Source organism: Anas platyrhynchos, chromosome 16 (genome assembly GCF_047663525.1).
Source record: "Anas platyrhynchos isolate ZD024472 breed Pekin duck chromosome 16, IASCAAS_PekinDuck_T2T, whole genome shotgun sequence".
In the NCBI taxonomy this organism is placed as follows: Eukaryota; Metazoa; Chordata; class Aves; order Anseriformes; family Anatidae; genus Anas; species Anas platyrhynchos.
Window position 1 is genome coordinate 14,377,299 of NC_092602.1, and position 14,206 is coordinate 14,391,504.

The window sequence follows — 14,206 nt, forward strand, 5'->3', positions numbered from 1 at the left end:
ACAGAAACTCCAAAGTAGACACACAAATACACACCAAAATAAAACAAAGAAACAATTAATTTATTGGAACTGGGCTGGAACTCCTATGAAGATCATGGATGGGCCTAATTTTGTGCATCTTGCTGTCTCATCTCACTTAATTTATTTTCTTGGACAGAAAACTCATGGGATTGCCTCATGCAGATCCTGTTGGTTTGCTTGGCCTTTTTCTGTCATAAAGCAGGTATTTATGCCCATACAACAAATTTGTTAAACACGCATTTCAAGCAAAACTATTTACTGATAGTAGTTATTTATTGTTATTTATTTACATATTGGCAGGACCAAGACACGCCAGCTATGGAGCAAGGCCTTGCAGTGGTAGGTGCGAGATGAAAACTAGACAGATGCTGTTGTCATGACGATTGCTATAGTTATCTCAAATTCATTATTTCTGAACTTGCACTACTGAGTGCATGGAAAAGAAAGGACCCTTCAGCTTCAGCAAGAGTCCTTGTTCATGAGAGCACCCATGAAATTTGCTTTCCCTTAATGCAGCTGAGAGCTGCCCATTAAGTCAAAACCACTCAGGACTCATAAGGTTCAACCAGTGGCCCTGCTCCCCACAAGTACCCAATAAGACAGCAAGGCACAAGAAACAAGTATTTCCCCTCAAGACAGTTTGTGCAGATGCTGCAGCAACCAGACAGAGTGAGGCAATGGCAACTGCATCTGCCTCCATCCTGCAGACAGCTTCCTCTTGAAAGAGATATGAAAGGCATCCTTCATCCCTCCTCTGTCCCCAGGTCAGTGCTTTGATAAACACTTCTGACGTTCAAAGCAGCAAAAGAGGATCTGTATGAAGAGCTCTTTTGGGAAGCAACCTTTTAACCCAAGTCTTCTGTGCCCTAGAAAAGACACTGTTACAAGGCACAGCTGGCTGATCCTCTGCCATATGTGCAGATGTCCAGTATATCTTTGGCACCTACATCATATGCTTGAAGACATCTGTGACCTAATTTGACCTGAAGCAGGCATCCTAACATAAAGGGAAATCTTAGAATGCTAAGACAGCAGGCAAAGATAATTTATTGGGTAAATCAGACAAGAAAGGGTGGAAGGAAAGGATCTTTAAAGCAGTAGGTAAAGGCTAAGCTGTATTATTCCTGAAACTGTTGCTGCAAGCTATGTGCATAAATTCCCCCCATGTCATTTTAAGCAGAATGATGCACATCACAGGAGTGACTGGCCTTGCAAGCTCTGAGGGTTGCACTGGTAAGTTGCCAGCAGACTAAAAGACTGCACCTAATTTGCACCGAAATATGCATAATGCTTAAAGCACGATACTCAGGAGACCATAACACTTGTTCGCATGTGACTTTTATATAAATTAAAGGAAATTGTTTCCCTCTTGGGCTTCCATGGAAAAAGATATCCACTGCTGACTTCTTCCTTCTAAAGCATCTCTCTGGCTTGGACAAATCAGTTTCTGCAGATGCAGATATGACCATATACGACTTCCCAAGCAGCTAATACTACAGTAGTGGCATGTGTCATGCCAGCTTGGATCCTGCATAAATTAACAGTCAGAAGAACAAACGACTCTATGGAAAAAATCCTGATCCATGAGCACCAAACCTCCAAGTCCTTGTGAAGACAGATGTCCTCTGCTCAGACTGCAAGGTTTTGTGGTCAGCAGGCACCACTGTCACCTTGCTGAGCTTTGCAAACCACACTGACCTCAAACTGTGCAAGGGAAAGGTGACCCAGATTTCAAATAATTAATATCTTCAACCCTGTTTATAATGTCTGCATGCTCTTCTGTGTACCCATACATTGGGAATGCACTGCCTGTCTTCAAATATAGCCAGACACACACACTGCGCGGCTTGTGGTTTTTCAAGTTTGAGACCTGTTGTTCACATTTTTTATTTTTATTTTTTCGCAGCACAAGATAATTTCACTTTGCTGAAACCCCTTGGCAACACATGGTGCTGCCAGACAGAGGAAGGACCTGCACAGAACTGTAATGGCTTTGTTGCTTTCCTCTGTGCCCTGATGATATGAAACACAACCTGGTAACATCATTAGCTTTTCCCATGTGAACGCAATGATACCCAGCCAGTGAAAAAAAAAAAAAAAAAAAAGTAAAAAAAAAAAAGTGTGTGCTTGTGGCAGGGGAAGTGATTGTGACACAGTCTGAAACATAAACATAACATCTGGAAGCACTCTTCCTGAGTCTGCCTCTTTATCAGACAGATGGCTGGAGAGCTGTAAGCCCATGGGCCTCTCAAAAGGTTCAAGGCCAAGAGGATGAAGTGCTACATCACAGCAGTTTTCCATTATGTCAGTTTTTCTAAATGTCTCTCTGTTCTACCACGCTCTGTTTCTCTGCCCAGTTAGGGAGACAGGCACTGCTGTGTTGGCAGAAATCAAAAGCACTGGTGACTCTTCCTGTGCAAACAAAATAAAACATCTACAGGCAGAAACATAAGCCCAAGAACAGAATGAAGGCAGCTTGTAGAAGTCTTTGAAGAAGCAGGAAGGGGAGCTGGGTCTAGATTAGCCCCTGTTGCTGCTACTTAGTGCTTGACATAGCAGATACAGGATAGTCCTGCTTTGGCAGAGAAGGCAGCTTAAGAAATTCCCCTAAACCTTCTTGTTCCTACCCTTAATCCATTGTTTTCATCCCCACGTCTGGCAGCATACCAGCTGGTAGAGGTATGCTATTAAAAAAAAGTCTGTGAAAATTACTTAGGTTAAAAATAACCTTTGCTCTGTCTTGGAACAGACTTTATATGCTGTGGTGACAGTCCAGAATAAGCTATACAGCAAATACAAGACTTTTCAGTGAAGCTGCTCTCAGGGTAGATGTGGTACATCATAAATCAACCATACTTGCCTGGAACCAAACAGAAGCAAGGCTAAGATATGGAACTGGTTGTGATAGTAACCAGAAATATCTCTTCATCTGTCCTGAGGACACATTTCAAATCTACCAGCTGTCCTCCAGACATGAGAAACAACAAGGGAAAACAACTGACCAAGCAGTTGTCTAGCCTTGTTTTCACTAATCAACACACTGTTGCTATCCTCATCAGTAGTTACTTGAATCTCAGCACAAATTGCATTATGAGGCATACAAACATTGCTGATTTCAAGCTGTTTTCAGCTACTTGCTGCAGTGGTAAAGTTTTTCTGAATAAATCAAAGTTAAGAAGCTATGTCTCTTTGCTTTAGTGGCACACACTTAAATAGAAGAAATACTACTTAAAAAGTAAAAAAACATGGCCCACATATTCTCAAAATGTAAGCGTAAACAATTATTCCTGTGAGGTACCTAAAACATGTCCCTTGGTTTTTATTACTTATATAATGTGAAAGCTGTTAGCTGCTGAGTGGTGTTGCACCTGGATACAAACTGCTTGCTTCAAAATTCTTATAAAGTAATTACAACCATACACTTACAATAGTAGAAAGATGAAAGAAAAGAAAAGCAACATGGCAAGAAAAATTAGTTGTTTTATGTAGCCTGGGGGTTTGTTTCCAGGGATGTGAAGGGGAAGGAGCGCAAAGGTTCACCATGGTGTGTCAAGAAGACTCCCAAGTAAATCAGAGTGTGCAGAGAAAGGCCAGGAGTTCCTATTCACATGCTTAACTACCTAACACATCACTTTCTTCATTATGATCAGAAGGAGCTCTGGGATGAGGTTTTATCTTGTTTCCACAAAACAGTTTGCAGGAGGCAGCACACCAATACACTGAGAATTTACTATTAATTTAAGAAATATTGTGACTTTTCACAACCAACTGGGCACATGTGACAACACAAAGGGAAAGCCAAATTACTCCTGCTAGTTTCAGTACAGAGGAATAAGGCACAACTGCGGAAGACCTTTAATTTTCCTTTCCTGTTAGCTCATTCTCTGAGCTGTGATAGAAATAGCTGGTCACTCAAAGAAAAGGAACATACTATCATCCTCACGAAAGGCTGTGTGAATGTTCATAAAACACTCAAGAAATATAAATGTTTACTTACTTTTCGGAAGCTCTTTGGTGAAGGCCATGGAAAATAACACTCCCTGCTTAAATTAACCAATGTATCTATGAAATCACTGAGTTTACTGCAGAAGAAAATTAGTAGGTGTTGATGCTGGAGCTCCAGAGTGGTAGCTCACATGTACACTGACCTTGCTACAGAACTGCATGTTGCCCAGATGCACTACACTGCTAAATCACTCTGAAAACGCTGGAGGCAGCACAGAAAGATCCCATTAGGGGCTTGCAATTCTTGACCAAATTAAATCAGTTTAATAGAATATTTGTACTCTGCACAGAGGGCTCCAAATGATGCTCAGTAATTGTAATGCCCACTACATCATGTGCTTTCCCATTGGGATCTCAGTACACACACCCCTAAGTTTCTCCATCAAGTTCATCCTTGTATATTAAAATTTCATTCAAACCTAGGCTTGTCATACTTTCAGAAGACAGGGACTATTTACATACACAAGGAGAGAAAGGTGTTAATTAAAACATTGACTTTTATTTGCAAAATCAGTGCTAAAAATATTTTTATAGGTTAATTAGACTTTATGCAAATTGGATTAAGAAGATTTAATTTGGGATTTGATAACCTGAGTATTATAGTCCTGCAGTTGTAAATACGTTCAGAATCACATTCTGTTCTATAGCCATATTTTTCCTTTTAAACTTTTTGTTTGTTTGTTTGTTTTTCCCTTACTTCTGATAGGCTTAAATGAGTTATTTTTCCTTTCCTCACTCCATACCACCCCTGCCCTCACACCCCTAATCTCCACTAAAAATCACACTAGCTGCAATGATACTATGAATGAATGAGCTGCTCATGACAAGAGAAACTTCCACACTTTATGGAAGTCTAATTTTCCCAGGCACTCAAGCTGGGCACAGAATATAAGTGTTAAAACCTGCTCAAGTTTTCTATGCTTTAAGGTAGTAAAGATCCACCGCATGGGAAAGCAAAAGCCTACACAGAATCCACTGAAGGGTATATGATACTCTTCAATGAGCCTGGGTTTGAGGCTAATAATAAGTGTAGAGCTTGTGAAACATTGTTTGGATCTGTACAATGGAAATGCTCTACGTGGACTAATGAACAACAGTGTTGTTAGACTTCAAAAGATGACACCCAGCATGAGCCAAATGATTTCCACTGAAACCAACAATGTATGAATTCACTGTATGATGTGGAAGACAATCAGAGTTCCTGAAAAAGCACCACTTTTATGGCTGTGGAACAGCTAGACTAACTCTCAGTACAAGCATATCAAACAGGAAAGCAGGCACTGGCAGGCCAGTTCACACCAGTGCTTCCTGGAGTGTGTGGCTGCCTCTGACAGTTACCGGTGCATAGCCTAGCAAAGGAAACTCTAGTTCTGGAAGAAGAAATGCTTTGCAGAAGGGGATTCTGCCATATTACACACAGGACACTAAATACTGAAAGCTTAAAATTACCCTGTACCAATGCCTGAAAGTTACAGTGGCTCATCCTGGAAGAATTAATTACTTGCTTGGTGAGCCAACCATGGAGGCTGTGATATGTTCAGAGAAACAAGGTCAAAACTATCTAGCCGAAAAATTATGTTCAATAGAAACCTTTAAAATTAAGGATATTTATATCCATGCCAAAATGATCCCCTCTCCCAATCTGAGGCCTTTTTTTTTTTTCTTTTTTTTTTTTTCTCTCATTTAAACTGATTAATTTCATTACCTGGAAACTGAGATATCCTGTTATAGATCAGCAGATGGTAACATAGTTAACATAAGTGTCTCCAGATTTCCAGGCTACAGTTTTAATTGCTATGAGTAGTGGTAATGTGAGCCCTATGTCTTTCAACCAATGAATGGTATCATGGATATAAATGAGTTTAATGTGCCACGAAGATGAGGTTTCATACCTGTTCCTTGAACTTGGTGCTATCCTCTGACAAATAACCGTTGCAGTCGAATGCTTTCCACCATTCCCCACTTCTTGTTTCACATCCCATTGCTGGGGATCACTTGTCTTTGCACTGAGAATATTTACACCTTTCTTCACCTTTGCCCTGTTGGAAACAGCAGTTGTAAAAAGTTTATAGGAGTCCTTCAGGACTGTGATCTTCCTAATATAGCTCAGGCATGGAAATCTCAATGTATCAAAACTAAGCTAAGTATAAAAGACATTTCCAATCCATAAGTAAATATAGACTGATATAGTGAGTGCAGATCTAAGGCCACCTATTACTCTTTTTTTTAGACAGAATCAAATTCCTGTGTGCCTTTATATGTTCTGCCAACAGTAGGCTGGAGTTATGACAAAGACTAAACTTGTAGGACAATCTGCACTCGATATTTATTTCTTTATTCTGGTAACAATTTCATTCAAAGGTAAATTTGTCCCAACAGAGAAGACTTCATAAGGTTCTGTTCATCTGTATCAAGACAAGCTTGTGCTTGATCATTGCACAGATGAATATTTCACTTGAGAATTTTAAATAATCCATCTATATGTATAATATTCTTCTAGCTATTAGTGGACAGGTTGCTATTCTGCCTTCCCTGTGACAGATTTACAAGGAAATTTCTGTTTCTATTTGGAATCTCCAGCCTGGAGAGAATGCAGCCATTGTCTAATACAAGGCTTTTTAATTCAGTGATATTCTTCGAGGATGCAAATTTCTGCCACTGTTACTTGTTATGCCCAGTGAAAAGTTAACGGTATTTATCCAGTGATGGATATCAGCAATAACTGAATGGAGGGTTAATTAATGAATATTTGCTCAATTAAGGAGCATTTGTATGAAGAACACCCAGCAAAGATGCTATTTAAGTGCAGAACATTTAACTTCTGTCCTCTAGTTCTATTACAAAACATCAAGAATAAGCAGTACTTATACAGTCTTTCTCTTCAAAAAGACAGAGGCACAAAATTCCACCAGCCCAGAGGACTGATGCGAAAAGATGCATATGCATATCTTTAGACATTAAAACACTTTAAAAATGTAATCATGAATAATTTGAGCAAGTATAATTGCATTTCTGAAGATTATTTTTTTAACACGGAGACAAAAACAATTAATTTAAGACACTGAAAAAGAAAACATTTTTTTTTCTTTGTATAAAAGCAAAGCACTTAATTCTTTCATTTGCAACAAGAAACACAATGGAGCTTCACAAATTACAGTCTTGTTCTAGTAAAACTAGCACAAACTTGATGTACCTCTAATGCCTTCAGTTGAATTACCCAGAAATAAAACCAAGAAAAAGTAAGCGGAGAATCAAATCTGATACTGAAGGTTCATTAAAGCCTTAAGCCTCATTAAATTTTCCAGCATGCAGTTCAAATGAATGAACAATAAATAAATAAACATTTCATTAATAAGAAAACACTACCGCCAATCTTGAAATGCATACAAATCCATCTGCATGCTTTTGGTAGTATGCATTTTAGGAGACATTTGGACATATTTTAGGATACTGTTATTTAGCTACCAGGGAGAAGCTGCTCTTTGAGATGGACTTTGAAATGGCATAATGTCAGTCAAAATGAAGTTCCTCATGTTTGGATTTTCAACACAATTACAACTTCCTTAGCAGCTGTAAATTGCTCTTTCCATCATGTAGCTTGACATAGTCAATACCTGGTCTCCTGTTAATTAGGATAGACATTTTGTGTGGTCAAGGTTAGCAGTAAAATACATTGCCAGAGGACAAAAGACCATGGCTAAAATGCCATTTTTTTTAATTAACTACAATATGGAGCATTAAGTTGAGTGGTTTTCACATATGCCATTATATAAAGCCCATTAAAAAAAAAAAAAAAAAATCCATCCCAGGGTAAAGTGGGTTATGTTTAGTGAGAAAAATCAATGTTGTGATTGCACTTAGCACTGGAATTAGGGTATGAACACCCAGAAGACTGAACTTCCTAAATAAATATGCAGAAGCACAATTTGCAACTCTCCCTCTAAAAAGGGCATTGAGTTTTATATAACAAGGTCAATGGATGAATCAGAATTAAGTCAGACAGTACTGAGCCCCATGCATTTTTAAATGCAGTCTGTACCCATATGCCACAAATGTTTTCACTTAATTTTGTATTTACTTAGTGTTTGAGTGCTAGCAAGGAAAAGTCTATTTAATTCCTTAACAAAAATCCATTGACCTTGTTGTATGCCTGTGATTAAATATTAGTTTTTTAAAATCAATAGTGCCAACTTTGTATATAAAAATTTGCAAGTTATAGTACCTCAATAAACCTTGAGACAGAGGACCTGAAGGCCAAATTGCTTGACAGTCTCCTGTATTTATCCACCTGATCTATGCAGTACATATACACTAAGCATGTTTACTTAAGGGAAGCAGGCGCAGCAACAATAAACGGAGGTGACAAACGGCTGAAGTACTCCAGGTTCCCTCAGTGCATGCTTCCCCACCTACTCATACCGCAAAATTCTCCCATCTGCCATGGCTGCTTGTGCTCACAGAAAGGTGGTTTTGCACAACTCTTCAGCCTGGAAGTATCCACTAGCACAGTCAGAAGTTGTCACTTTGGACTTCCACCCAAGTGGAGTCAAAATCTCCCACCCCAACTTTTTTCTAGCTAATTACAGCATTTCCTGTGGGTGTCAGTAAATGTCCTCTCTCACTATGCCTATGTGCTCTCCATGACAGTAGGATAAACTAAAGCAAAGCTCCAGGTCTTCTGACCAGTAACAAAAATCACCCTCCCCTTCCTCTGGATCTAAACACATACCCTGCTAAGCAAGCCACCTACATATGCACAAAACTTCAAGGGCAGCTAATTTATTTGGGTTTGATGAAAAGTTAAGCACATTTTTTGATCTTTTGACGAAAGCAGACCTTGCAATGGAAAGATGAAAGAACAACCAGGAACAGAACAGAATACCAGAGGTCAGCTTCAATCCCATTCTAAACAGGAGACTCCATCTGAAGGAGATTTTGAAGCTTTATGAACACATGGTAGCCAGAATGGGGCTTCTTGCTTCAACTTCTAAGGTTATTAACCCACAGCACAGGAAATCTCTTCCTCAACTTTGTCTCAAAATAACTGGGTAACATATTTCTCTTTAATTCCCTCAAAGGGAAAATTAAAACATTTCACTTGGCATGCTGAGCAAGCTGCATCTTAAAGACATTACTGAAGAAGTCTCCAGCAGCTCACCTACATATCGTTACATAACTGTCATCCAGACCAAGTAAAAATATTTACTGACACAATCTCACACTGAATGTATTTGTATAAGTTTGCAATTTCCAAGCAAATATTGTTTCCAATTGAAGCTATTAGTTGTACACAAAGATTTTCATTTTGCACCTTACCTTCCTAATGTGTTAAACTTAGAAATAACGCTTCTAATTAATACAGGCTGATCAGAGCTGCAGATGAAAATCTTGCCATTCCATTTCACTGTCCTCAAATTACAAGAAACCTCAGCAGTGTTTAGACATAATACTATACAGCTGATAAAGACAGTAACTGAAAGGCAATTGAATCAGCAACAGCCAGAGCTAAAGATGTGACTTAAAACTGCAGGAGCTCAAATTATAATTCCCTATTTAAATTTAAATTTTAATCTTGCATAAGTGCTTATAGCCATGGGAGGGTTCTACCACCTGCAGCAGGGCCTAGACAGGACAGGCTGCTGAGTGCTGCACACGTTTCTTCAAGCGCTCTGATTTTGCTGATGTTTGTTAATCCTAGAGAGCATCACCTCTGTCACTTCAGAGAAATAAGGAAGAGTCCTTGCTTCATGCTTCCACGCTTCCCTGGTACAGCCAGGGCACAGCCTGTTAGCAGGGTTAGCAGTACTGGCAGGCTGCACTCCAACAGAAAGTTTGCAGAGCAGCTGGGGTACACAAGTCTCCCCTTGAGAATAAAAAGCTAAATCAATAGTAAATTCCTATAGGCTCCATAATACCTGGAATAGTTTTCCAGTTACTAAACTTTCTGGTTTCTGCACTGTTTCTTTTCAGAGGGTTCTACTTAGCTCTGCATCTTCTGCATTATGCTCCTCATAAATGCCGTGCTATTCCCAGCGCACTGTACTTCGATCTGAGCGCAGGCCAGCTTCAGATCAGTGACCACTGAGTTGTACAGTCTCTTCAGCTCACATCTGTTGTCCAAGCTGCTGTGCTGGAAGACCTTTCTTTAGGAAGTATTTAAAACATAACTATTAAAAACAGATGCAGATTCAGCCTAAGTGGGGGGACCAGCTCATCTGTGAGGTAGGCCTTAGGTCTCATGTGCTGAGTGCAGGCACACCATACCACACCACACAGGGTGAGGGAATGTTGGCGCTAAACCCACTGTACTTCCACAGGTAAATCCCCATCTATTTGTATTTGCCAAACTGGTGTTTCAACTTAACAAATACTGACCCCTTTCGGTCAGTCCTCTCTGGAGCTTCAGTGTTTCTTGCAGCTCTGCTACTCCTCCCTTAGCTGCCCAGACTAGGAGAAACCCTTGACATTACTGACTCTTAAGGTCACATTGTAAGAAATGATTTTACCTTACCACCTCAGACCCAGGGAGCCTCTCCTGGTGGCCTGTTTCTGGGCTGTGCCGTACAGTAAGTCCCCAACCTTTCTGGGTTTTGCCAAAAAATTTTCAACTTCTTCCTGCCATGATTTAACTTCACTCCTTTCTTTCTTTGTTTCCAGCATAAATCAGGAGATCAAAGCCAGCTGCAGGAACCCATAAAACCAGGCAGGAGACTAACCACTGCAATTAAGCAAGATTTGTTTTATTAAGAAAGTCTTTTCCCTTTCATCTATGTGAAATGAGTTGATAGATCTCACCACAGCTCTGAATGGACAGCCTTGCAAAATAATATTCATTAGAGGCCTCGTTGCTGGTCTTAGTTGAGAAGCCACAAGCAGAACATAAGACTCTGGCCTGGTTAGCCGTGTCAATCTTTCAAATATGCTACTTTGATTTGCAGAGTACATGGCCAGTACATGGAATGTGATTAAGTGGCTATGGCTCTGCTCGGGGAATAATGGGGATCAGATGTCAGCTCCAGGCTTCCTGCATGACTCTACACAAGCCTCAGGAGCCCTGTTTGCCTCCGTCCTACCCCAGCAAGCAGATTTCCACCTGTGCTTCGCATGGCCACCCCTTTGCTACGGAGGTTTTCATTTACAAGCCAAATGCACAGGTAAGTAGTAAAAGAGAACCCCATCTCATCTGTGGCATTTAGGTACAAAATTTATTAGGTAATACACTGCTGCTAACAGCAGTATTTCAGACTTGGTTCCCATTAAATAGGCTAGTATGAAGGGCCATCCATGCAAGAATTTTGTTTTCTTTGATTTCTAGATTTACAGTATGGGCTGATCATAGCTATAATGGAAAATCTTGATCCTCAGAGCATCTGTTTTCCTTTAGGCACTTTCTCTTTCACATAGTATCCAGAAAAGGCCTTTGGGAAATGTTTTTATTATTATTATTATTTTTTAATTAAAAAAAAAAAAAGTAAATATCCCTGAAAATGTAGGTATTTAGCTCACATTTCTGGCTTCTTCCCATTTTCTTTTCACTTTTTAGAATGTTGGTCTATTTGAAACAACTTTGAAAAAATGCCATGTCAATACCAAAAATTGAAATATTTTACTACGAAAATACAGTAATCTAATCCTTAAGAACCTCTAAACCAGAATGCCTAAGCTTCTTGAATACAGGTTTAGTTCTGTAAGCAGCTGACGCTGCTTACATACAATGCTTACAATATTGCAGTATTTCTGAAACTTCCTCTTGTCAGCTGAATTGCACTAAATTCAGCTCCCCAAAATTGCATATTTTGTTGACTTCACTGTCCATCAAAATTATATAAATTCCTTCCACTTCCAGTGAGGAATCCTGGGATTCAAAATCGCTCAGGGGCTGTTCTTTTATAGTGCTTCTTACATAACTGAAATTCACTGAGACACTAGGAAAATCAGCTGTCTTTTATTTCAATGGAATAGGTGCTTCAAATCCTTTAGGAAGCTTTGAAGAGCTCAGCTGCAAGGCACGAGGTGGATGCAGTCAGCTGTATTTTATTTTTTTTCCTAAGAAGAAATTAAATGGGTTTGGGGATTTTCCAGTCACAGAGTTCTTTGGTTTGGGCCAATTTCTATGGTTAACTCTTCATTATCATTCCCAGTCCTCTTGAGATCTCAGGTACTTCATTTTTTATGTATAAAGAAAAGGAAAAAGAGATGTTACCTGCGAAGCTTGGCTAACACTACTTAAGTCTAAGAGCTAGTCATTTAACCCTCTAATATATCTCATGGCAAAACTGCTTTCTGCAGCTCTGAATGTTAATAGCACTAGTTAATGGATTAGAGGAAAGACAGGAGGAAAATACATATACATAAATAAAAGCAAGAGGGAACTACACAACACAGAGAATCTGGATCTGTCTTCCAAGGTGAAAGGAAATCCAGTCTGAATTTACAACCTGTTAATATTCTGCCTCCAGCAAAGATAAACACTGTAAGCTCCTAATGTTCACAGGAGCTGTCACAGGGCTGCTACTGTGTTTAACTTGCTTACTCCAGTTCATCCTGTTTTCAGAGAAACAGCCACATTTCAACCTAGTTATTACCAAGTTATTCTCAAATCCACTGGTCGAGAAGAGTATTTAAACTTGAGGCAGCTCATAGGAGCTCTAAACCTAAGGGACTTCATGGCTACTGTAAGCTATATTTGCTCTCTGCCTTAGCTCAAATTATCAGAGCAGTGACAAGATATCAAACAAGATGGCCCAAAGTAGAAGAAAAAAAAAAGTCATGCACCAGATAGCTCCAGTTTAGTATACATCCTCCTTTGCTTAACTCCAAAGTCCATAGCTTCAAGAATTTCTTTGGACATAGCTGTTGTGCCTCAGCTCCTAGTCCTCTGGAACTGGGAATCACCACCCCTATTAAGAAATATGGAAGAGGGAAAACACAGAAGGAAAAGTGTTTTCAAAAAGAAGAACTCCATGCTTTCTTTTGTAATCCTTAATATTTTTGTGATGATTGATATGGGCATCCCAAAACATAAAAATCTCTTCCCATTATGAAGGATGGAGATCCCATTGTGATAAGCACTATCCAAATATGGAACAGGATGCTCTTCCTCACCTCAGAGTTTACAAAATAATATGACTATTAATCAACAGATAGGGACATACAATGTGGAAGCACAAAAATACTGGATCACAAGACTGTTCTCTTCAACCTCTTGTTTTATAACCCTTTTCCTCATGGAACTAGCAGGAAATCTGGGCTCATAAGAAACTCAAAGGAAGCTCTTACTGAGACAACTGAAGTCCTATAGTGCCCGGGAGGTGTTTGCAGCAGTGTTACAATACCATTGCACTCCGCATGGTAAGCATTTCAGATACTTAATCTTAACTGAAGAGAGGACAGGTTGAATTTTCAGATTTCTTATGATTTATTCATCCTTTCAATTTCTTTAAAGAGTACACGAGTAGAAAGGCTCCTTCATGATGTGAAACTCAAAATAACCAATGGGTACAAGTCAAATATCCATCTCATGGCCCTGCAAGGAACTGAAGAAAGTTACGCATAACCCACATCTAGGTAAACTCCCTGTGAAGTTCACTAAAGGTGAACATTCATTTATAATGAGGTATTACGCCTTATATGAGCAACCATTGGAAACTATGCTCTGCTGTCTGTTGAAAAGTAAGTTGGAATAAGCAGCTGTCTCACACCAAAACATGCTTGCAGAGAGAGAGAGATGGGTGTTAGTAAACAAAAAACTCTCGTGGTGAATCCAGAGTACTGATTCAGCTGCACGTGGTAAATAAAAGCTCATCACCTCCACAGATCTAATTTATAGATCCAGATACTTTTTTTTTTTTGATAAATAAATGTATTGAGATTTTATTTGCTGCTCCATGCAGTTTCTATTACTACAAAAAGATCTTTAAGCAGCATGTTTGTGACATTCCCCCAGCTGCCAGAGCAACAGCAGTGCTGAGGAAAATATTTAATGTTTGCAGTAGTTATTAGGATTATTACTTATACCACAAGTACCTTTTTTAAGTAATCTTCCTCTGTAATCCCTTTGTGTTTTTAATCCCATCCACACTCCCCCTTCAGCAGCTGTTATGGACACAATTTTGCCATCAGCCATGAAGGTTGTGTTTCCTTTTCCCTTAGAGAAATATATTTCTGAGATCAACTGCTA

The 14,206-nt window shown here is 39.4% G+C and overlaps 1 protein-coding gene across 9 annotated transcripts in view; it reads right to left on the reverse strand.

Annotated features, from left to right (window-relative positions):
* TMEM132C (transmembrane protein 132C) overlaps window positions 1-14,206 on the reverse strand; it is a 217,827-nt gene that overhangs the window by 93,315 nt on the left and 110,306 nt on the right. For 8 of the 9 annotated variants that reach the window (XM_027469966.3, XM_027469967.3, XM_027469970.3 and 5 more), the window contains one exon: window positions 5,919-6,065. The exons of the other annotated variant lie outside the window; for it this stretch is intronic. In XM_027469966.3, the coding sequence (XP_027325767.2) occupies window positions 5,919-6,065 (147 nt within the window). The remainder of the gene's footprint in view (window positions 1-5,918; window positions 6,066-14,206) is intronic. 9 annotated transcript variants of the gene reach the window in all.